Raw genomic sequence first — 22853 nt, 5'->3', positions numbered from 1 at the left:
GTAGGGACATTTTAAATCAGCATTTCAGAGTAGACACTACCCCTCAGCAGCCTGCCCCTCGGTGAAGGATTCTACTTCAGTGGTCATGTGATATGTGTGGCCTGGTCCCTCCTTTGCAACAATTTCTGCTCATCTTTTAAGGCCTGGCTTAACTATCCACTCCAGAATGGATAAGATAATATTCCTAAAATCCTTTGCATATCTCCATTCCTACACAGATCATTTTCAGTCCACTCCAGCTGGACTAGTTTCTTAAAAGCAGGGATGCTATCTTACACATCTGAGTAACCCCAGTGTCAGAAGACAATATGATGTGAAGAAATTGACTGATGAATAATGAAAGCTACAACATCAAAGGGAACCCGAAAGTTCAATGGAAGTTGGGAAGGGGCTCAAAGAGTAAATAAAATCCCAGGAAGCAAGGCAGAAATGGAAAGAGGCAAGAAGCAAGAAGACTGCACTTGCTGGTAAGAGCGATGCTGGGGACCTTGACTCATTTCCCGTAAAATGTAAGCCTTTCCCTTAACATACACTCCAGTTGTACACTGGCAAATATAAATTCAGGATCACAACAGCCCAACTGCTACAGAGGACTAAAAGAGACAGCAAATGAGAATCTGCAGTCTGACTCAGGAAGGTCAAACCAGGGCTCCGTAACAACCCAGAGGGATGAAGGGGAGGGAGGTGAGGGATGTTCAAGTGGGAGGGGATGTGGGTAAACCTATGACTGATTCATGTCGATGTTTGGTGGAAACCAATACAACACTGTAAAGCAATACTCCTTCCATCAAAAAAAAAAAAAAAAAAAAAAAACAACAACAAAAAAGCAAGAACGGACACTTTTATTTTTATAATCCTAACTTACCAGGTTTTTATGCATTACATTAGACAACTGGGAAATAAAATATGTTTCGGCAAAGCTTGTAAGTTTTTTGTATTATCCAAAGTAAAAGAATAAAAGTTATGATTTTTAGATTTTAAAAAATTTTGGTTACATTGTTTCTAATGGACAAAGAAATACTTCACTTCAAGCCTGCTACAGAAGCTTAGCTCTCTGAGTCATTTTAACTATTGCTGACATCACAGAAAAAAATTTACCTGAGTTCACCTTTGGTTATTTCCTGTTACCTTGGCTAACTTCTCAAGCCACTTGAAAAACAACAAAAAAAGAATCACATAAAGCAGCTCATCATTAATTATAAGAAAAAAGACCTAAAGCATGTCTTCATGAATATTAGTACATTTTACCTTCATATGATGAAACAAGGCAAAATTCCTTCATGCATGAATCACCTGTCATAAGGAGCAACAGACAATGGTGCCACATAACTTTTATGAAGCACTTTCTCTTTTAATCATGTGACGACAGCGAGTTCTTATCCACACACACCCAATCTTACAGTCTTTCGCTTTCAATTTAAGTTGGGTGCAGGTGTTTCAAAATGCTTCATGGCTGACAATATTACAGGTGTGCTGAACCAGACAGTAAACAGTTCTTTACTGAAAGAATGACTTGATGTTTTGAATACTTCCCATAGATCCTGAAATGACAGTTATTTTCTAAAGAGGTGACAAATGGAAGAGGCACATAAAAAGTTTTTCTAAAGATAAGGTATTGGTGTGAGAAACGTGGCCTCCTCTGGGCATGAAAGGTGCCATCAAGAGGACCTCAAAAGTAGAGGTACTATTTATAGCATTTCAGTGAAGTGTGTGTATGGTCCCTGATTGACACAAGCATGTGAGAGTCTGGGAAGAAGTCTGTCATACAAAGATACTCACCTAAGAGGCAAGTTTGTGGATTAAAGTTGTGAGTGTCTACCTCACTGCCCTCTCTTTAAAAAAAAGGGGGGGGGGGTCATCTTGTGTATTCTTTAAGAATGGATGGGCAGGTAGGCCAGGTTAGAAATTTAGGAGGGAATAGTGTTTAAAAGAATAAAAAAGCCTCACAAATGTGTGTGCCGTTCTGGTGCGGGATGACAACTTGTCTGTGCTGTGATCTGGGTGTAGGAATGAACAAAAAACACGAAGGTGTGTTCTGACAGAACGTGTTGGCTCAAAGCATATGACTGCTTTCATCTACATGCTGAATGTCATAGACATCATTTTCATATCCATCAAAAAGAATAGCCAGAATTACACACAGGAACACTACAATAGCAACAGAAGTTCAAGTCCCTAAGATCATACCAGGGGTAAAACAGAGGACGGGTCATGCATGTAGGCCAGATTAGGTACCAAACACAAACCAAAAAGAAGTTAAGAGAAAGTGAACATTTCAGAATGTTATTTTAAAGTATACAAAAAAGTGAAAAGATGAAAATGAAAATAAATGGCAGCACAGTAAGGTGGAAAAACCAATGGACCAGAAGATGGAGACTTGACTTCCAAACCTAGTTCTACAACGAAGCAGCTAAGAAACCTTGGACCAATCATCTAAAAAACTAGGAGAATGAACTAAAATAACTTTAAGTTCCAACATTTACACAATTCTTTAAAGATGTCAAATACAAAACTGACAGCCAACCAATCTCTTCCTGCTCTCCCTCCACTAAGTCTCTTTCCTCTTTCTGTGGATTTGCTGACGAGTGTGCTGTTCACCGTGCACCTTACAGTGCAGCAGTCTTAAGATCTCGAGTCTCATTGTGATGCTCTCGCTCAACAGTCAAAGATCTTATAAAGAAATATGCTTACATGACACAATGTTTTGGAAAGCAGATTGTCAAAAAAACATCTAAGGAAAGTACAATAAGGTAGTCATTTCAATACTAAGCTTTAGCTTAAATTTCATTTTTTCAAAAATTTTAAATTTATTTTTTAATTGAAGGATAATTGCTTTATAGAATTGTGTTGTTTCTGCCAAACCTCAGTGTGAATCAGCCATAGGTGTACATACGTCCCCTCCCTCTTGAGCCTCCCTCCCATCTCGCTCCCCATCCCACCCCTCTAGGTTGTTACAGAGCCCCAGTCTGAGTTCCCTGAGACATACAGCAAATTCCCATTGGCTGTCTATTTTACATGTGGTCACGTGAGTCATCCGGTCCCATCACTTCATGGCAAATAGATGGGAAAACGGTGGAAACAGTGGCTGACTTTATTTTTCTGGGCTCCAAAATCACTGCAGATAGTGACTGCAGCCATGAAATCAAAAGACGCTTACTCCTTGGAAGGAAAGTTATGACCAACCTAGATAGCATACTAAAAAAGAGAGACATTACTTTGCCAACAAAGGTCCGTCTAGTCAAGGCTATGGTTTTTCCAGTGGTCATGTATGGATGTGAAAGTTGGGCTATAAAGAAAGCTGAGCACAGAAGAATTAATGCGTTTGAACTGTGGTGTTGGAGAAGACTCCTGAGAGTCCCTTGGACTGCAAGGAGATCCAACCAGTCCATCCTAAAGGAGATCAGTCCTAGGTGTTCACTGGAAGGACTGATTTTGAAGCTGAAACTCCAATACTTTGGCCACCTGATGCGAAGAGTTGACTCATTGGAAAAGACCCTGATGTTGGGAAAGATTGAGGGCAGGAGGAGAAGGGGACGACAGAGGATGAGATGGTTGGATGGCATCACCAACTCAATGGAAATGGGTTTGAGTGGACTCTGGGAGTTGGTGATGGACAGGGAGGCCTGGAGTGCTGCAGTTCATGGGGTCGCAAAGAGTTGGACACGACTGAGCGACTGAACTGAACTGAATATAAGTCTGCATGTTACTTTCTCCATATATCCCACCTTCTCCTTCCTCCCCCACCCCTGTGGCTATAAGTCTGTTCTCTGTGTCTCCACTGCTGTCCTGCAAATAATTTCATCAGTACCATCTTTAAATTCCATATATATGGATAGTATATAATATTTGTTTTTCTCTTTCTGATTTACTTCACTCTGTATAATAGGCTCTAGGTTCATCCACCACCTCAGAACTGACTCAAAGGCATTCCTTTTTATGGCTGAGTAATATTCCATTGTATGTATGTACCACAGCTTGTCTATCCACTCATCTGTCGATGGCCATCTAGGTTGCTCCCACGTTCTAGCTATCGTAAATAGTGCTGCAATGAACACTGGGGTACATGTGTCTTTTTCAATTTTGATTTTCTCAGGGCATATGCCTAGTATTTGGATTGCTGGGTCATCTGGTGGTTTTATTCCTAGTTTTTAAAGGAATTTCCATACTGTCTTCCACAGTGGCTATATGAATTTACATTCCCACCAACAGTGCAAAAGGGTTCCCTTTTCTCCACACCCTCTCCAGCATTTATTGTTTGTAGACTTTTGAGGGATGGCCATTCTGACTGGTGTGATTTCAATTTACTCTTAATTGATAAAAGCATTTTTTAAATTAAGATACTATAAAGTACTCAAAAAGAGAAAAATATAGTGCAGAGAAATGAATAACTGAAGGCAAATGCTTGCAGTGGGGGCAGCCTATGGGTCCCATCTCTGTCAGCAATAAAAATGATTAATCTCTTAACTTCAAATGGGAAAACTAGTCTATATGCCCAAATCTTTAAGAATTTGGCAAAACAGACATTAAACAGATTAAAACACACACACACACACACACACACATACACACACACACTTTTACAGTATGGAGAAAATGAACTGCAATGGTAAGATTATTCCTAAAGTTACTGGGACTATCCCAGTCCAAATTTCTACAACTTGAGTTCAAAAATAAAAACTTTCACTATCCCTGTGAGGATTTACTGGGAGATGGCAACACTGGTTGTCTGGAGAGGGGAACTGAGTCAGGGTTTTATGTATAGGAGCTGAGATACAGACTTTTCACTAAATTCTTTTATAAACTTTTGGATTTTGGAACTATATAAATGTATCATCTACTAGAAAAAAATTTTGATTATTTAACTGAACACAATATGTAAAAAACCTCAATAGGGTTTCATCAAAATAAAATATTTTTTACTCTTCAAAAGAAAATGAAAAGATAATTCCCAGACTAGGAGAAAATAATCACATATCATGTCTGGTAAAGGACTTAACAGGCAGAATATATAAATAACTCTCAGAAGTCAGTAATAAGATACAACAAAAAATAAGAAAAGGATTTACACGAGACATTTCATCAAATATATCCATGAATAACAAAAAGCACATGAAAATACTCAACATCATTAGTTACTAGGGAAATTTTAAAAAACATGAGCTACCACTATACACAAACACTAGAATGGCTATAATAAGACAAAAAAATATATACAATGGTGAGAATGTGAAGAAACTAGAATCTCCATTCACTGTGGGTAGAACTGTAAAATGACGCAGCCACTTTGGAAAAGCTTAGCAGTTTCTTTTAAAAATTAGCCATAAATCTACCATACAACACAGCCATTCCACTCTTAGGGATCTACTCAAGAAAAATGAAAATATATGCCAGTATAAGGATGTTTAGAGCAGCATTATTCATCAAAGTGAAAAGGTGGAAACTCAAACATCAATCAATTGGTGAATAAACAAAATGTGTCACCCAGCTGGAATACTATTCAGTAATAAAAAGGAACAAACTACTAATTTATAGAATATGAATGAAACCCAAAAACATCATGTAAAAGAGAAAAACAATTGCAATTTTGTGTAACTCCCTTTATGTGAAATATCCAAAGGAGGTAAATTCTAGACAGAAAGCTGATCAATAGTTGTCTATAATTGGCAGCAGGAGCAGAAATTAGCTACAAACACACACGGAAACTTTTGAGATGATAGAAGTATTCTAAAACTAGATTGTAGTGATGGCTTATAAATTAAATAAAAATCACTGCATGGCAGAACAATTACTTAATGCAAACTCTTACTGAAAATGAAAACCAGGTAGCAATAAAGATAGATTAAGATTCTAAGATAGTATTAAAATCAACTTACTGTTAATTATGTCATGATTCAAAGACCATAAATAATGTTTCAAGTAATGACACAAAGAACTCAGGAATTGAAATACTGAGGAAACACTTATCTAGCATTAGAGATATGAAGATGTGCATGACAGTAACAGAAACTCGGCTAGGACAGTACTGCTGGGCTTAGTCGCTCAGTCGTGTCTGACTCTTTGTGACCCCATCGACTGCAGCCCGCCAGGCTTCTCTGTCCATGGGGATTCTCCAGGCAAGAATACTGGAGTGGGGTACCATGCCCTCCTCCAGGGGGTCTTCCCAACACAGGGATCAAACCCAGGTCACCCACACTGCAAGTATGGATTCTTTACTGACTGAGCCATGAGGGAAGCCCAAGACGTGGAGTGGGAGATACTACCCCTTCTCCAGAGGATCTTCCTGACCCAGGAATCAAACCAGGATCTCCTGCATTACAGGCAGATTCTTTACCAGCTGAGCTACCAGGGAAGCTGACAAATGACATTAGTAAGGCCTTATAAACTCACTCTCTCTATAATATATATATATATATATATATATATATATATATATAATTATACATATACATTTCATACATATATGTGTGTGTGTGTGTATATATATATATATATATATATATATATATATATATGAAACATGTTGCTTTTTGGTTGCACCACATGGCTTGTAAGACCTTAGTTCCTTGACCAGGGACTGAAAGCATGTCCCCTGCAGTGGAAGTGCAGTTTTAACCACTGGATCGCCAGAGAAATTTACTCAATTTTCATAGCTCTGGGTAGTAGTCAATGATCTTTTTTATCAGTCCCTTCTGGAACTGGTTCTGGTGGTATTTAGATGTCCCTCTTCTTCCCTCCTATTGAGCCTTTGTGTATTTTCAAAGTGCTAGATACACATAGAAATGCCAGGGAAAGGAAGCATATTTGATTCAACAGGCCAAACGGCACATTTTCTGAGCTCAATATTCTTTGTTTAGTCTTTTAGACTGGAATGTGAATATTCCTCCCAATCCTATTACTTCTAATTACTGAGTAGGCAAACCATTTCCACAGATACTAAACGCTTCTTGAACTATGTAATATAGTTACAAGTCATGTAAATAATGCTGCCACCATCCCAACGTAGGATATGTTAATAAGAAACACAGCATGATCTACTGAAGTATTTACCTTTGCATTTATTACTGCCTTACCTCTTACCATAAAAGATTTAAAGTGGTAAGTTTTTAATGTTTTTCTATATAACATACACAAATCTAGGCAACATATTAACAAACACAGCAATATGCCACTGAAATTTCTCCTACAGCACAGTAACCAACAATAAGACAAGTCATTCAGTGATAGAGTGATGGTCAAATTATGGTACATAGATACCAAGGGCCATGGCATTTTAAAAAATGGCTTTAAAGAATTTTTAAGAACTATCATATTGTATCAGGTGAAAAAGGAGGACGGATAAATTTACGCACATACACCCTCTCAAATATTCAAGTATATATCTGTATGTGTGTGTCAACAGTAGTCTCTATGAGTTAGGGGTTTACAGCATTTTCCCCCTAGTTTTCCGCATTTTCCTTGTGTTTCTTATGCTGCAATTAAGTGATTTTTCTATTTTTCCTCTGCTTACAGGAAAACAATTTTAACATAAATTACAAAATAAGGACTATAAAACAGGGCAAGTTTTTGACTAGCCTTGTGAAATGTTAAATCCTAAGAGAATAATGTTCAGTAAAACATTAAAGAGTAGCAAAAACTTCAAATAAAATATGTATCCATTACTCAGTATTAAAATATCAACCAAACCTAAGACTTTTTTTAAAAAAAAACTATCTCTTATTTCTTTAGAATGATGAAACACAATGCAAGATTAAAAATACAACATTTACCAAAACTGAATTCACAAATGAAAAACCCGGGGCCCCAAAATATAAGAGAGTCACTTTAAAACCATATTTTGGTTTGCTAAAGAGAATGAGTTTCTTATTCTGTTAGTGTCAATAACTTATGAAATAGTTAAGTATTAAGTGCTTCTGTTTCAAAAGATTTTTCCTTATAAGATAATGAAAATATCTTACTGGAGTAACTAATACATGTTATTTATAAATACAGAACTCTTATGTTACTTCGGTAATGAAGAGGAATGAAAGACATGTTTTAATGTTGTCAATTATATTACCTTCCGGAGCAACTGCAGAAGGACAGACTTCTTTGAGGAGATCTCCTAGTGTATGCAATTGTCCATCTGTAGACACAGGTCGAAAAAGCTTCTGAATGAAAGGCCGTTCAGTTGTTGTCTATTTGAGAAATCAAAAAAGGGTCCAAACAATTATGTCTCTATTGCTACAAGCTATGAATTAATATATTAGAAATTTAAAGGTGGCATGAGATGCCTTCTGATAAAGGTACAGTGTAATCAGAAGCATACATCACACATGTGGTATTATGGCTGAAAATGCTTAACACAGACCTAAGTAACTCTAACCACAGGAGGCAATAAGGCAAATTCAGAACATGCAGCACTTGAAACGCAGCTGACCTGGACACTTAACAAAAAGTCAGAGGCAGCAAATAAAAAAAAAAGATTAAAAGGGACCGACAAGATATCACAACTAAATACAAAACATAAACTCTGACTGGATACTGGATTGGAGAAAGGAATTTAAAAAGATCAATTATAAAAGACATTTTTGAAATAACTGGGGAAATACCAGATGAACATTAGATAATATTAGATTAATGATAAATTTCTTAGGTGTGATAATGTTTATAAGGACAATATCCTTACTGTTAAGAAATTCATGATCAGATGTTCAGGAATTAGGTACCATGATGTCTGAAACCTACAATCAAATGGTTAGGGGAGAGGAGAGAGAGCGTGTGTACAGAAAAAGAGACAACAAATGTGAAAAAAGGTTAATTACTGGTGAATCCAGGTGAAGGGTCTTAGATGGTCTTAGCTGTTTTACTATTTTAAAACTTTTCTATAGGTTCAAAAATTTCAAAATAATAGGTACATTTCCTCTGACAATTCTTATTTATTAGCACTGTCATAATTGACTGCTAACAACTTCAACATCTTACTCCTTCAAAAAATTAAGGTTTAATTTTCTCAAATTCCCTCTCTAGAAGCACAGCAACGGTGACGGAAGCCTTCCCGTGACAGAGTGCAGAGGCTCTGCCATCAGCCAGTCCATGAGTAACAGCACTGTCCTCATGAGCTCTACGATCTCGCACCCAGTTTCTTTGGAAACTTGGGACATTCCCCATCTCTGAAGTTTGTTCTAGGAATAACGGGAGACCTGTGCCAAGTACTGAATAAATGATAAAGAGAATAACACCCACCACAACTCTTAACTGTTTTTTCATTTTAAGATGCTAAGTTTTTGTTTTAAGCTTCTTGGAATGAAAAATCATGAAATCTACAGGAACAGAGTAATACCTTATAAGAAAATGATTTCAAATACCTAGCCATTAAAGGTAATCTTTTTTTTTTTTTTTTTGGCTTGTTTATTTTAAAATCACAGAGGCACACCTCAACTTCTTCAAGATAACTTTTAACCAGATTTGGTTTAAAAAAAAAAAAAAAGAAGAAGAAAACCTGATTTTAAGTATAGACATGAACTAAAATACAAGAAAAGCTAAATGTGGTGCAAGTATGTGACTACTTCTCCTGGCTTTATATTGTGTGTTCAGTGAATACATAATAAATATCAAAATAATTTTAAAATAATACAGTTGAATGTATATGGAAAGCATGAGAAAAACTAAAATTTAATAAATATGCATTAAATATAATGCAGTTCACTTCACTAATTGAATTTTTTAGAAGTATTACTGAACAGGGAACTCTACTCAATACACAATAATGGCCTATATAGGAAAAGAATCTAAAAAACAGTGGATTTATGTATATGTACAACTGATTCACTTTACTGTACACAGGAAAATAACAGAAGAATATTATGAACAATCAAGGATTCACTATGTGAAGATGATACAGGTTTGAGGAGTTCAGAGAAGAAAGAAATGAATAGGGGACAGCAGTAATCATTTAAAATAGCCATCACCCACTTAGGGCTTTCTATCTTCCAGGCAATGAAGAGGCTTTTAAGACTTTTTAGCAAAGGAAGTGACGTGATGAAAGAGGCTTTTTTCTGAAGGCTAATGGAAAGCAGCATTGTGTGCAATGACTTCGTGAAGAGGTAACAGCAGGATGACCGGTGAGAGGCTGTCTGAATGATGCAAGCCTATGCGATGACAACTGGGACTTGGTCAGGATAAAAGGAGGGGCGGGACTGTACCTCCAATACAAAAACTGTTAAAATGGATCATCCAAACTCTGGTCTGATAAGACTAAGGTTTTCAGCAAAGTCAAATCTTTCCAAGATTCACTTGCCCCTTATTAAGTGACAGAATTATGAGGTGGCTTAGCTATACTAATACACATTATAGCAATTTGAAAACAATATGCTAAACAGTAAAGGCCAAGTAGTCTTAGATACGTATTAAAAATACAGCAATTCTCCTCTACTCACATTCCTAGAAAAAATGGCCTGCAATTTCTCTGTACTTCTTTTTTTTTAACTCTTTCCCAAAATGGAGCAGTTATAATAAAGGTATAACTTCAACAGTCTTTATAATATTATTTACTTGGGGGGAAGGGTGAAGTTCCAGAACTATTAACATATACTCCAAGTAAATCCTATAGACTGGTAACCAAGAAAACTTTCATCAAAGTAAATTTCTGTTTCATCATGTAACAAAAAAACCTTATTAAAAGGCAAAGACCTAAAATACTCCAAACAAAAAATCTAGCAAATATTTTTTGTTTAAATTTTGTCCAAGTGCCTTTAAACACTTATATTCTCATTCTTAAAAAACACTCAACTTTGAGAGCTATTTATCTTGAGAACAGAAGCTGGCCACAGACAGACTACGAATTCAAGTACTGTACAGAGGTTCTGAAGGGCAATGGGAATGTAGGGTAAATTCATGCAAATTTCTTAAAGATCTCATTAAACCTAAACTGGATTTCAGCAGAGAAGACTAAATTTTACTAGGATATATTTAAAAGCTATCTTCATTTTGAACACAGCAATAGTTTTAAAATACAAAAACTCCATGAACAAGAATTCTTTAAACTATGATCTAGTATACATGAAACCAGACAATGCTAACAATATCCACGGTAATCTGAATCCTTGTCTGATAGATAAGAAAGCCACTATAATAGAACTACACCACAACACTTAATCTAGCCATAATATCTGTAAATCTGCAAACTATTTTAGGGACTTCCAAGAAACAGAATAACTTTCTCATGAGAAATGACTTGGTAAAGTCATCTTTGAAACTGCCCCTGTTCGTTCTTCAGCTAGTACGTCAGTCCTTTCTTAAAACATCAAATGGAATATAAACCTGGAGTGCTATTGGCTGGCCGTGCCTCACCCTTTCTCTACTCAGGCACTTGCACCACTGTAATAACAATTTCCCTTACATGCAAAAGGTATGCTGCTGATTTACCTGGAAGACAAACTGAACAGAAGCAGCAAGAATCAAATTTGTAAAAAATTTTAAGTTAAATTTATAAAATTTTAGTGAATCAAGTTTGAAAACATGCATGAGTATAAATGGAGGTAATATCTACACTGCACAGTTTTCAAGTGAATAAAATATGTACACAGTACGATCATGCTGAGCCACAAGGGAAGCCCAAGAGTACTGGAGTGGGCAGCCTATCCCTTCTCCAGAGGATCTTCTGGACCCAGGAATCAAACCAGGGTCTCCTGCATTGCAGGCAGATGCTTTACTAACTGACTCTCAGGGACGCCCTCATGGTACACGACTGAGCGACGTGGTACGCACACCCATCTAAACGTACACTGAAACACAGGCCACTACCACCACGATCAGCAGTCTTAGAGCACTGTATGAGTATTTTAACTTAATACTACCCCAATTTAGCAAACTCGTTTAATTTCTTTTTAACCTATTTTCTCTAAGTTCACTTGTCTAGTTATTAAAAGGTCCAGAATCATGACATTCAGCTTTTATACAGCAAAGTAAAAAAGGCAAAGTCACTTGAGGACTAAATTCGGAACTAATCTAGAACTTAATACCAAAAGCAAGATCCATAAAAGGAAATATTGATAAACTGGATCTTTATCAACAAAACACAACTTTTGTTCTGAAGGTGAAAAGACAAGACTGAAAGAGACTATCTGCAAGACTACATATCCAACAAAGTTCTTATATCCAGAATAAGTAAGAACTCTAAAAGTCCAACAGTGAAAAAACACAAAGAATTCAATCAGAAAATAAGCAAAAGATACCAGTAGACATTTCACCAAAGAGGATATACAGATGGCAAATAAGCACATAAAAAAAAGTTTGACACGTCATTAGTCATTAGGGAAATGCAAATTAAAACCACAATACAACATGACTACATATCTACCAAAATGTCTAAAATAAAATATAGTAATAATACCAAACGCTGGTGAGCATGTGGAGAAACTAGATCTCTCATACCATTGCTGGTAGAAATGTAAAGTGGTTCAGTTTTTATGGAAAAAGAGTAAGGCAGTTTCTTACAAGATTAGACACACATTTACCATATGACCGAGCAATTGTACTCTTGAGTACTCCCAGAGAAATGCAGACTCATGTTCTCGAAAAGACTGTACACAAATGTACAGTTCGTACAGTTCCAATGTCATTGAACAGGTGAATGGATAAACTGTCTGTGGTATGCCTATGCCACAGAATACCACTCAGTAATAACAATGCAAAAACCTAGTAATAACACATGGAACAAACTGCAGGGAGCTCAAGGAACTCACACTGCACATAAAAAGCCAACCTCAGATCACACACTATGTGATTCCCGGTATATAACATGGAGCTTGTTACAACTCCACGTGAAGATTACACGTGTTAATTCATGTAAAGCATTTAGAAGAGTGCCTAGTGCACAGCAGCTGCTCAGTAAGTGCTGTGACTGTTCTTATCAAATGTAACGACACTCAACAGAAGTTTATGAAATACTAATATGTGTTTTATATTCAGTTGTAATATAAAATATGGATTATGATAAGAAGACATACTACTCTTGTTGTCTCCCTGTTACTACATAACATTAGGGCTTGTTTTGCTGTTTGGGTCATAAATAGTATATCAATATGAGTTAGAAATGTTGGTTTGTTAAAAATGGCAAATTACAGCTGGAAGGGTACACATCTGATTCAATGATCATGGAATCAGTGACTGTAAAGAGGAGGAAGAATCATATCCATAGTAAAAGGAGATTCTATTTACTGAAATGAAGCAATTAAAGCTATGAAAGAGAAAAACATAAAAATTCAGAAAGCATACAACTTAAAAAGATGCCCAACAGATGCACAATGGTTCACTTGTTTGTGAAACTTATAAATGCCCTTAACTAAAAGGCCAGTGGGGGGGAGGGGGGGAGGGGCGGGGGGGTTTGGTCTCTTACTGATGCATCAGGTAGTACTTGATGATTAAATGGATCCCATTTGTTAGAATAGCTGGGACAGAATCACCCCAGTAGTAGTATCCAGGTTCAGGATTTTGATCTGAAATTCTGAGGATATGAATTTGCATGATGACAAAAAAGATGGATGGAGTGGATATAAGGGATGTGGATAAACTGTGTGATCTGCAGATAGATTTGTTTCATTAATTCATTCATTTATTCTTACTTTAACTGTAAGAACTTACTTTAACTCATCTCTTTTACTATATCAGGCAGTTGTTAAAGGTACTCAGCAGAAAATGAGCGGAGCTTCTGTGATCACAAAAATCTCTGACAAGCCCTGAGTAGCAACTTTAATCCAGCAACTCAAAAATTAGTCCCACCCCCAGTGAGTGCTCACAGCCTCCATCCAGAATCATTTACCCTACATCCTTTCAAATTCTGCTTTCTAGCCGGTTGACAAATCTCCCAATTTCTGATCACATCTTCTTTTCCTGACTGTGATTCCACTTCAGCCCCTTGTCAGTTCTCATCTCTGACTTTACGTCTTAGATTCACTTCCTACTTCCTATTTTGAGAGAGTCAGGCTGATTTCATTATGCTTTGGGTAAATTCTTGCCTATTCCAGTCAAGCCCAGTTATCTTGGCAACTAGGCACAATCCTCATGGCTGCCTTCCTCCCTCCACATAACCCAGACTCAGACAGTAAAGAATCCAGCCATAACAAAACAGAACAAACATAAAAGAACTATCCCAACAGTAGTACACAGCTCCAGGATCTCTTAACAACCAGAGGGCAGGGGCAAATCTATCAGAAATCATCACTCATTAAACATCTACTGAATTTATAAAAGGTATCACTTGTGCTGATGGGTACAAAGATGAACAATGCACACATAAACAAATAACTGTAACACAGTGTTACAGATACACAGATATACGTATAAGTGATAACAGAAATATGTACAAAGTGCTAAGAGAAAATGTAAAAGCCCAGCATGAACTCGGCAGCTAGAGCAAAAACAAAAGTTTTTGCTAAAACTGGTGACAGAATTTCATTTTATAAGAGTAGAAGACATATCAGTAGGTACAAAGTAAAATATGCTAAGTGTGGTAGAATGTAAGGTACTAAAGTAAAATCGTAGGGAGTTTCCAAAGGAGATGAAAACAAAGTAGAAAACATAGGTCTTCAAGCTTTCATCTTAAAATACAGAGTATTTTTTCTTAAAACAGAAAAAGATAAGGTCATTTCAGGCGGAGCACAGAAACAATCCTTTCCCTTCATATGCCCTCTTCCCACTAACGCACACAGAGGCAGATGAAATACAACGGCACCTCTCAGATATCAGTGGGTAAGGGGAGAAAAGTGGGCTACAAATTTAGCACATAAAGTGTAGAACGTCAAATGCAGTGGAATTAGCAAGGGCTTGGCTGGAATTCTAACTCACAACACAACTGACTGGGAACCTAAGGCAAATTACATCAGCCTTGGAAGTATGTTTCTAAATCTGAAAAACAGGAATGATATACATATTTGAATGACTGCTCTAACAATTACATGAGATATACGAAACACCTAGTGCAACAGGTGTTTAACAGTGATTAATTCCTTTCATTCCTCTCTTTAAAACCATGGTTAAATGTGGAGCCAGAGAAAGGTAACACTATTTAGCCCTTACAGAACCCAAAACAGAGAGAGTAAAAAATAATTGGTATTCAACCATCAGTTGTTCCCTTTGAAGTCTTGTTAATCAGAATAAATATGGGGCACAAAGAAAAAGAAAATAGGGGTTTACACAGGATATGCTGCCAGACTTTACCAACAATGACACATGATACGTGCTTCAAACTGTCACATGCATATCTGGCCTGAGACATATTCATGCATGTCAAATTTTGCATCACATGCTTTTCAAAAGAAGCCTCATGTTAAAATTAGCTTAAGAATATACATGATTACAATACCTCATTAAGTAAAAAGAACAAACCATTTTCAAATGAATGCCTTTAGACCTTTACAGTAAACAGTCCTTTCGATGGTGGGAAGGAGGGGGACAGGGAGACAGCGAGAGGGGGGTCAGTGCCACTTAATCAGACCACTTTTATCCTTTATATAGGGAAATAGGAGACTTGAAAATAAGCACTTTCTGGAGTTATGCTATCAGAGTCTGAAGTCCACTTTTAATATTCCCGACAACTCTAAAAAATAATAATTAACATTTGAAAAGCTCTCATTATTACAGCCAGGGACACTTAAGCCTCAAAGCAGCAGTGTCTTAATTGAGACTATGATTAAATGAAAGCACCCATCAGAATTATATCCACACATCTGGTTTGAAGTTTACATCTTGTCTTCTTTAAACTGTTATATTTATTATAATTCTGTCTAGACAATGCCAAATATATTTTGCTGCATAAATAATTAAGGCAAATTGTCTTCAAACACAGGCAACAGTGTGTGTTTCCCTCATATCCTTTCATTGAATAAAATGTGTTACAGGGAAGCACTATTTCCCTCTTGCTAAGGCTGAGAACAATTTGGTGCTGTTTACGAGCCGATTTATAAAATAAGTTATATTGCTTTAAAATGTTTTATTTGAAATTATTAGTAGAGTGGCCAAATGAGAGGCTTCCTATAAAAGTGCTAGGACTGATGTGTTTAGTAATAATTATATTATTTCTAAGGTTTCCCCTGAAAAATTTCAAAACCATACCTAGGCAATCATAGTTTAAATTTCAGTATCTATAAAAATGTCTTTGCTCATTTTATCCAAAGCCATCTAAAAAGGTAAGCTACTGTAAGAGTAATGGAATAAACTGTTTTTGACTGACGATTCAAAGGACATGTTTATATACAGATTATTTCTATCTTTATGGTATACTTACATAAAATAACTATGCAGCGTTTTTAATTTGTACAAATATAGAAATCAGAGTAGCAAGACGCAGCATCCGGGTAAAAGAGGTTGTGTCGACCTCAGAATTGAAATTCTGTCCTCCTGATGATCAATCAGGTGCCTTATCCACTAGAATATTGTTTCTAAACCTGGGCCAGGAGTGAGTAAAATACTACAAGATCCTCAGCCCTTTGTGTGGGGTCTGTAGGCTTTATAGTGAAAACTAAATAAAGTTTATAATACGGGGATGTTGGTATTTTTGTTTCTGATACTAATCATTTAAAACATTTATTCACTGAAGTATCATTGAAAGTAGATTTCATAAATTCCTGTGAGTTTTTTAGAAGTAGCAAATAAAAACAAATGATAAATATTTTACAGATCTCACTGCTGAAGTCATATGTTCATTAAAAAATTAAAAAAAAAAAACATAGCACTTGACTACCCTAAAAAATACATGAAGAAAAACAATGTAGTAAAACTATACAACTCTTAGAAGAAAACATAGAAGGAAATCTTTACGGCCTTGGATTTGGCAAGACAACCTGAAAACACAAGCAACCAAAGAGAAAATAAACTGAACTTAACTAAAATTTAAAATCTTTGTATTTCAAAGGGCACTATGAAAATGAAAATAAAACCAAATATAGGAGAAAATAAATGCAGATCATGTATCCAGTAAAGAATTAGTGACCAGAAGATATACAGAGCTCTTACAACTCACTAATAAAAAGAAAACCCAGTTTAAAAAGAGCAAAGGATTTGAAGATATCCTGCCTAAGATGATATCCAAACGGTCAGTAAACATATGAAAAGATGTTTAACATCATTAGTAATTAGGGAGGGGCAAACTAAAACCAAAATACATATACCCCTTCATACCTCCTAAGATGGCTATAATTAAAATGATAGAAAATAACAAATGTTGGCAAGGATGTAGACAAATTGGAACACTTATACTTGGTGAGTGAAATGTAAAATGGCATATATACTTTGCAAAATAATCTGGCAGTTCCTCAAAAGATTAAACATAGAATTACCACATAACCCAGCAATTCCATTCCTAAGTATCTACCCAAGAGAACTGAAAGCACATGTTCATCAAAACCTTGTACATTAATGCTCACAGCAGCATTTATTCATAACAGGCAAAAGGTAGAAACAATCCAAATAACCACCAATCAGTGAATAGATAAACAAAATGTGGTATCTCCAAGCAGTGGAGTATTACTTGGCCATAAAAAAAGAAAGAACAGAAATGTGTCATCACAATGATGAACCATGGAAATATAATCCAAGTGAAAGAAGCCAGACACAAAAGGCCATATACTTTAAAATTCCATTTAAAACGAAACGTTCAGAATATAGAAATCTGGGGGGTGAGGGAGGAGGGGGAAGATCAGTAGTCGCCATGAATTGGAGGGGAGGGGGAATTTGTCACGGGCTCGAAGGAAGAATGAGGTGTGACTACTAATTAGGAATAGGGTCTTTTTGGGGGTGATAAAAATGTTCTGAAATGACATAATAGTGATGGCTGCACCAACTCTGTGAATATCCTAAAAAATCAATAGCATACCTAAAAGGGTGGACTTTAGGACTTCCATGACGGTCCAGCGGTTAAGACCCTGTGCTTCCACCACAGGGAGCATGGGTGCAATCCCTGGGTGGGGAACTAAGATCCTACTTGCCTTGCAGCAGAACCAAAAAGACAAAAGGATGAATTCTGATGTCAAGGTTATACTTCAACGAAGCTGTTAGTAAAATGTCCTCAAATGGGTGGAAGTAGGAAGAGGCCTTCTGGAGTGATAACTCAGATTCATCATAGTCTAATTTATAACTATTCATTATTCTATGTTTATTTCATGAGTTCTTAAGAAACAATAATTATACCCCACCAATTTAAAATTTCCAAATGAGGTCAAGAGCCTCCAAATAATGTTAGAGAAATATCCCTGTCCTCATCAATTCAGAGAAATTATAGATTTTTCTTTAAAAAGTTATATAGCAGCATGGCAATCTTAAAGCTGTCTGTGGGAATTTAAGTAAGTTTGCCTTAATTTGTTTAACTCATTTAAAATTCATGTTCTGATACTTAAAATGGAGTCTCAAGTTTTGAAATTATAAAACCTAGTTTATTTATTTATTTTTCCACTTATTTTTATTAGTTGGAGGCTAATTACTTTACAATATTGTAGTGGTTTTTGCCATACATTGACATGAATCAGCCATGGATTTACATGTGTTCCCCATCCCGATCCCCCCTCCCGCCTCCCTCTCCATCCCATCCCTCTGGGTCTTCCCAGTGCACCAGCCCTAAGCACTTGTCTCATGCATCCAACCTGGGCTGGTGATCTGTTTCACCCTTGATAGTATACTTGTTTCAATGTTGTTCTCTCAGAACATCCCACCCTCGCCTTCTCCCCCAGAGTCTAAAAGTCTGTTCTGTACTTCTGTGTCTCTTTTTCTGTTTTGCATATAGGGTTATCGTTACCATCTTTCTAAATTCCATATATATGTGCTTGTATGATGTAATGTTCTTTATCTTTCTGGCTTACTTCACTCTGTATAATGGGCTCCAGTTTCATCCATCTCATTAGAACTCATTCAAATGAATTCTTTTTAATGGCTAAGTAATATTCCATGGTGTATATGTACCATAGCTTTCTTATCCATTCGTCTGCGGATGGACATCTAGGTTGCTTCCATGTCCTGGCTATTATGAACACTGCTGCGATGAACATCGGGGTACATGTGCCTCTTTCAGATCTGGTTTCCTCAGTGTGTATGCCCAGGAGTGGGATTGCTGGGTCATATGGCAGTTCTGTTTCCAGTAAAACCTAGTTTAAAGTGGATGGCAGTTTACTAAAATGGATTCAGAATTTAACAATAAGGTGTTATATAAAACAGAACTAATGTAGCATACCAAATACAGTGTCTGGATTATAAAAAAAAATGCCCTTACTGATCAAGGACGACTGCCCAGCTTGTAGATTCCTTAGCTTTCCCAGAACCCTCTCCACCAGTCAGGGCAGCAGAGAAACAGCCTCTCCTTCCTTGGAGAGGAGCGTCTGGTTCCAGCCCACATTACCATGACCTGAACAGAGAAGAGGAGCTCTTCCTCTCACAGTTTCCTGACTTAAGACTTTATTAGAATGATAAGGAAGGATATTCTAAAATGCAGGTCAGGGTTTAGCGTACCAATATCATAGTCCAATTTCATTACTAATTACATGGCCTATCCTAAAAATTTTTTTTACTTATAATAACAAGTCCTATCTCCTTCACAAATTCAAATTTTTAGAACACAATATGTGAAGAGAGTACTGTCTACAGAATCCAAAACAGGCTAATATATTCCAACACAATTTTAGTTTAAGATAATTTTTCAATACCACCAATACAGCAAGTCAAAATCACAGGTTTCATTCCACAATGGAGGTTTTAAAATCGCATAAACATTTTCTTATTTAGTAGTACAATAAAGTGGTGATTTTTAAAGTAAGGTTCTAAGAGGGCCACAGACAGTAAAGATTAATTCTTGTGTAACTTAGCGACAGCTTATCCATCTGAGAAATGGAAGACTGTGATGAGGCAAAAGAGGATACACTGTGGCTAAAAACTATTGTCATTACACATATGAACAGTTGTCAGCCAAACTACAGCATGAGTGCATTTCAGCTTAAAATACAGCTCTCTTACGTAAGGAATTTTATCTATCATTCCAAAAGCAGATCATTATTCTCAAGGATTAATTACAATTAAAGGAAACCTTCTTTGCATCGAACATTAAATAGAATGACATTTAATGTGGATATTGTTAAAACATTCCGAAATAATAAAACTATCCAATTGTATGTGCTATGGCTTCAGAGGGCATGGAAGAAAAAAGGTTTTAAGGCTTTAAAACGATAATGTGTTAGCGGGAAGAACAAATTTGTTAGTTCTACTCCATTAAGGATTCCTTAAGCAACGTAAAAACCAGAGTTCAAGTTACACTTTGAAGTGTAGATCCTTTTGAAAGCTACTCTACCCTGTTTTATATGAAGCATCTGTAGCTAAAGTGAACACCTAGTGAAGAGTATGAATGCTGCGTTATATAAGCAGACGTCAGAACTGTCCCCAGCTGATTCTAAGTCACTTTAAATGTGGATGCAGAGTCAGAAATTAGCTATGGCTTACTTCTTAGAAGGAACAGATAATTACCCCATCATGATGAAAAGGATTTTAAATGTAAGCTAATAGAGGTATTTTTCCTTTAGTAAAGCTCTGCTTTTAAAAGTAAACTTCAACACTTTAATTGAAATAGGAAATGCTTTATTACATAGTAAAAACTTTTCAGATTAGTGAGGTAGAGAAAAGGGAGGGCTCTGTATAAGAATAAGGTGGGACAGAAAGATGAAGAAAAAGAAAAATAGAGGAGAAAAAGAAAAGAGAGGAAGGAAGGAAAGACTAAAAGGACAGAAGTACCTACTGAAAATACATTATTTCTTTCAAATTTTAAATGAGCAGAACAGACTCTTCTCATCCATGTGAAATGTTTCTCTTATCCATGTTTTGAAAAATCTAGACAAAATGTTAAGAATACTACATTGGATTTCTGAGTCTTTAGTTCTAAAGACATGTTATTTCTTAGTATGTTAATCTTCTACATTTCAAATGTAATAATCATTTACAATGTTTTGAAGACAGATTTAATATGGTGTAACACACGGTTAATGAAGTTCAATAATAAGTAACATTAGTTTGGTTTCTCAGAGTTTCGTGCCCGTGAACTCAGCCACACATCTAATATACAAATCATTCCTCAGTGAATTCAACAGTCATTTGAAATCCTCACCTTGCTAATTCATACAATTTCACAACTAATATAATTTTAATTAATTTATGTCATGTACATAACTGTGTCACAACATAGCAGACAGGTGACTTTCATGAAAAGATCACACCCAACGTAGACACATGGTCTACTCATATACAGTTTCCAAATGTAGACCCAATTCTGTGGAACCTAACTGTGATCAAGACTCGTCATTCCACCGATAGAGACCTCTCACTACCCACTACATGCTCCAAGCAACACACTCAAACAGTAGCTCTTTGAACCAGCACTGACATTCCTTTACCTTTATAGGGTTTTTTCTGAAACAGACCTTTGAGAGATACATCTTGAGACAAGATATATTCTGTAAAATGCTCCCAAGGCATCAAAAGACAATGTAATTGACTGTTTATATCAGACTATATTTCTTAACTGAGAATTAGCATTTTAATATACACAATCCTCTGCAAAAGCAGCAACTTGCCTAGCTAATGATTTAAGAAATTTCAAATATGTACATATCAAGATCTGCATCTATATGTAATATCAATACAACTGCTGTACACACATCAATATACCTACATAAATCTCTGTATTTATATCATCTGCTTAGTACTTGTCTTATTATAAACAACCTGCAGGACTCATGAAGCAAATATATAACCTCCTGCAAAACCTTGAAAATTAAAAACAAAATTAAAAAAAAAAAATGGGTATGATCCAACAACTAAGACACAAACTTCATCAAAGAGTAAGACATCAGGATATAAAATGCCAAAACAAAATCTTCCAGGCTCAGGCCAGAAATAATAGGATTATTAGCCTTTGTGTTTTTAAATTGGTTTTTCCTTCTAATATTCCTAAACAATCACACATACATTACCTATTTGAAATTATTAGTAAGTAGTTATTTTAGAAGTATGAGTAATTAGACCAAAAGCAATTCTCATATTTACTCCAAAGAAGGAACCACTACTAAGAATCAAGGCCTAGTAATTCTGTTCTTAACAGACAGGTGTTGTGTCTTTTGGCCTGTTACATGAAAATCATTTATGAGAAGAACAGAAAAAAAAAATCAGAAGGTAGTTTTCACTATTGGAATAGATAAGTGATTAAGCAAATTTTCTTACACCATGAAATTGTCAACAGATTAAATGATCACCCTACAGAGCATCATTTCTGGATGGTGGCCTTCTCTGAGATGGAAACAGACTGAAAGAAAAATGTGATAATGACACACAGAGAGACGATTTGGGTCTTGGAAATCTTTTTGAAAAGTAAGGCTGAAGAAATAAACTTTCTTTAGACAGGGACTACGGGGAAGGCAATGGCACCCCACTCCAGTACTCTTGCCTGGAAAATCCCATGGAAGGAGGAGCCTGGTAGGCTGCAGTCCATGGGGTCGCTAAGAGTCGGACACAACTGAGCGACTTCACTTTCACTATTCACTTGAATGCATTGGAGAAGGAAATGGCACCCCACTCCAGTACTCCTGCCTGGAGAACCCCAGGGACGGGGGAGCCTGGTGGGCTGCCGTCTATGGGGTCGCACAGAGTCGGACACGACTGAAGCAACTTAGCAGCAGCAGCAGCAGCAGACAGGGACTGAGCTTAGCATCTACCAGGACTTCACTAGGCCAGAAGTAAATCAGGAAACTGAAACCCATGTCAGTTAGAGAAAGACGGGAAGGCTATATAAATCTACTCATTAAAGCAGCTGATGGCCATCCTAAGGTGTAGCTTAACAATGGAATAGGGTGACA

General features: G+C 36.5%; 1 protein-coding gene across 5 annotated transcripts in view; it reads right to left on the bottom strand.

The window, feature by feature from the left end:
* Positions 1–22853, bottom strand: part of ATG5 (autophagy related 5) — a 116206-nt gene that overhangs the window by 9932 nt on the left and 83421 nt on the right. For all 5 annotated transcript variants that reach the window (XM_043889959.1, XM_043889957.1, XM_043889956.1 and 2 more), the window contains one exon: positions 8057–8174. In XM_043889959.1, the coding sequence (XP_043745894.1) occupies positions 8057–8174 (118 nt within the window). The remainder of the gene's footprint in view (positions 1–8056; positions 8175–22853) is intronic.

This window comes from Cervus elaphus, chromosome 28, assembly GCF_910594005.1.
Source record: "Cervus elaphus chromosome 28, mCerEla1.1, whole genome shotgun sequence".
Classification (NCBI taxonomy): Eukaryota; Metazoa; Chordata; class Mammalia; order Artiodactyla; family Cervidae; genus Cervus; species Cervus elaphus.
Note: the sequence above shows the minus strand (reverse complement) of the source record. Positions and strands in the feature narration are given on the sequence as shown.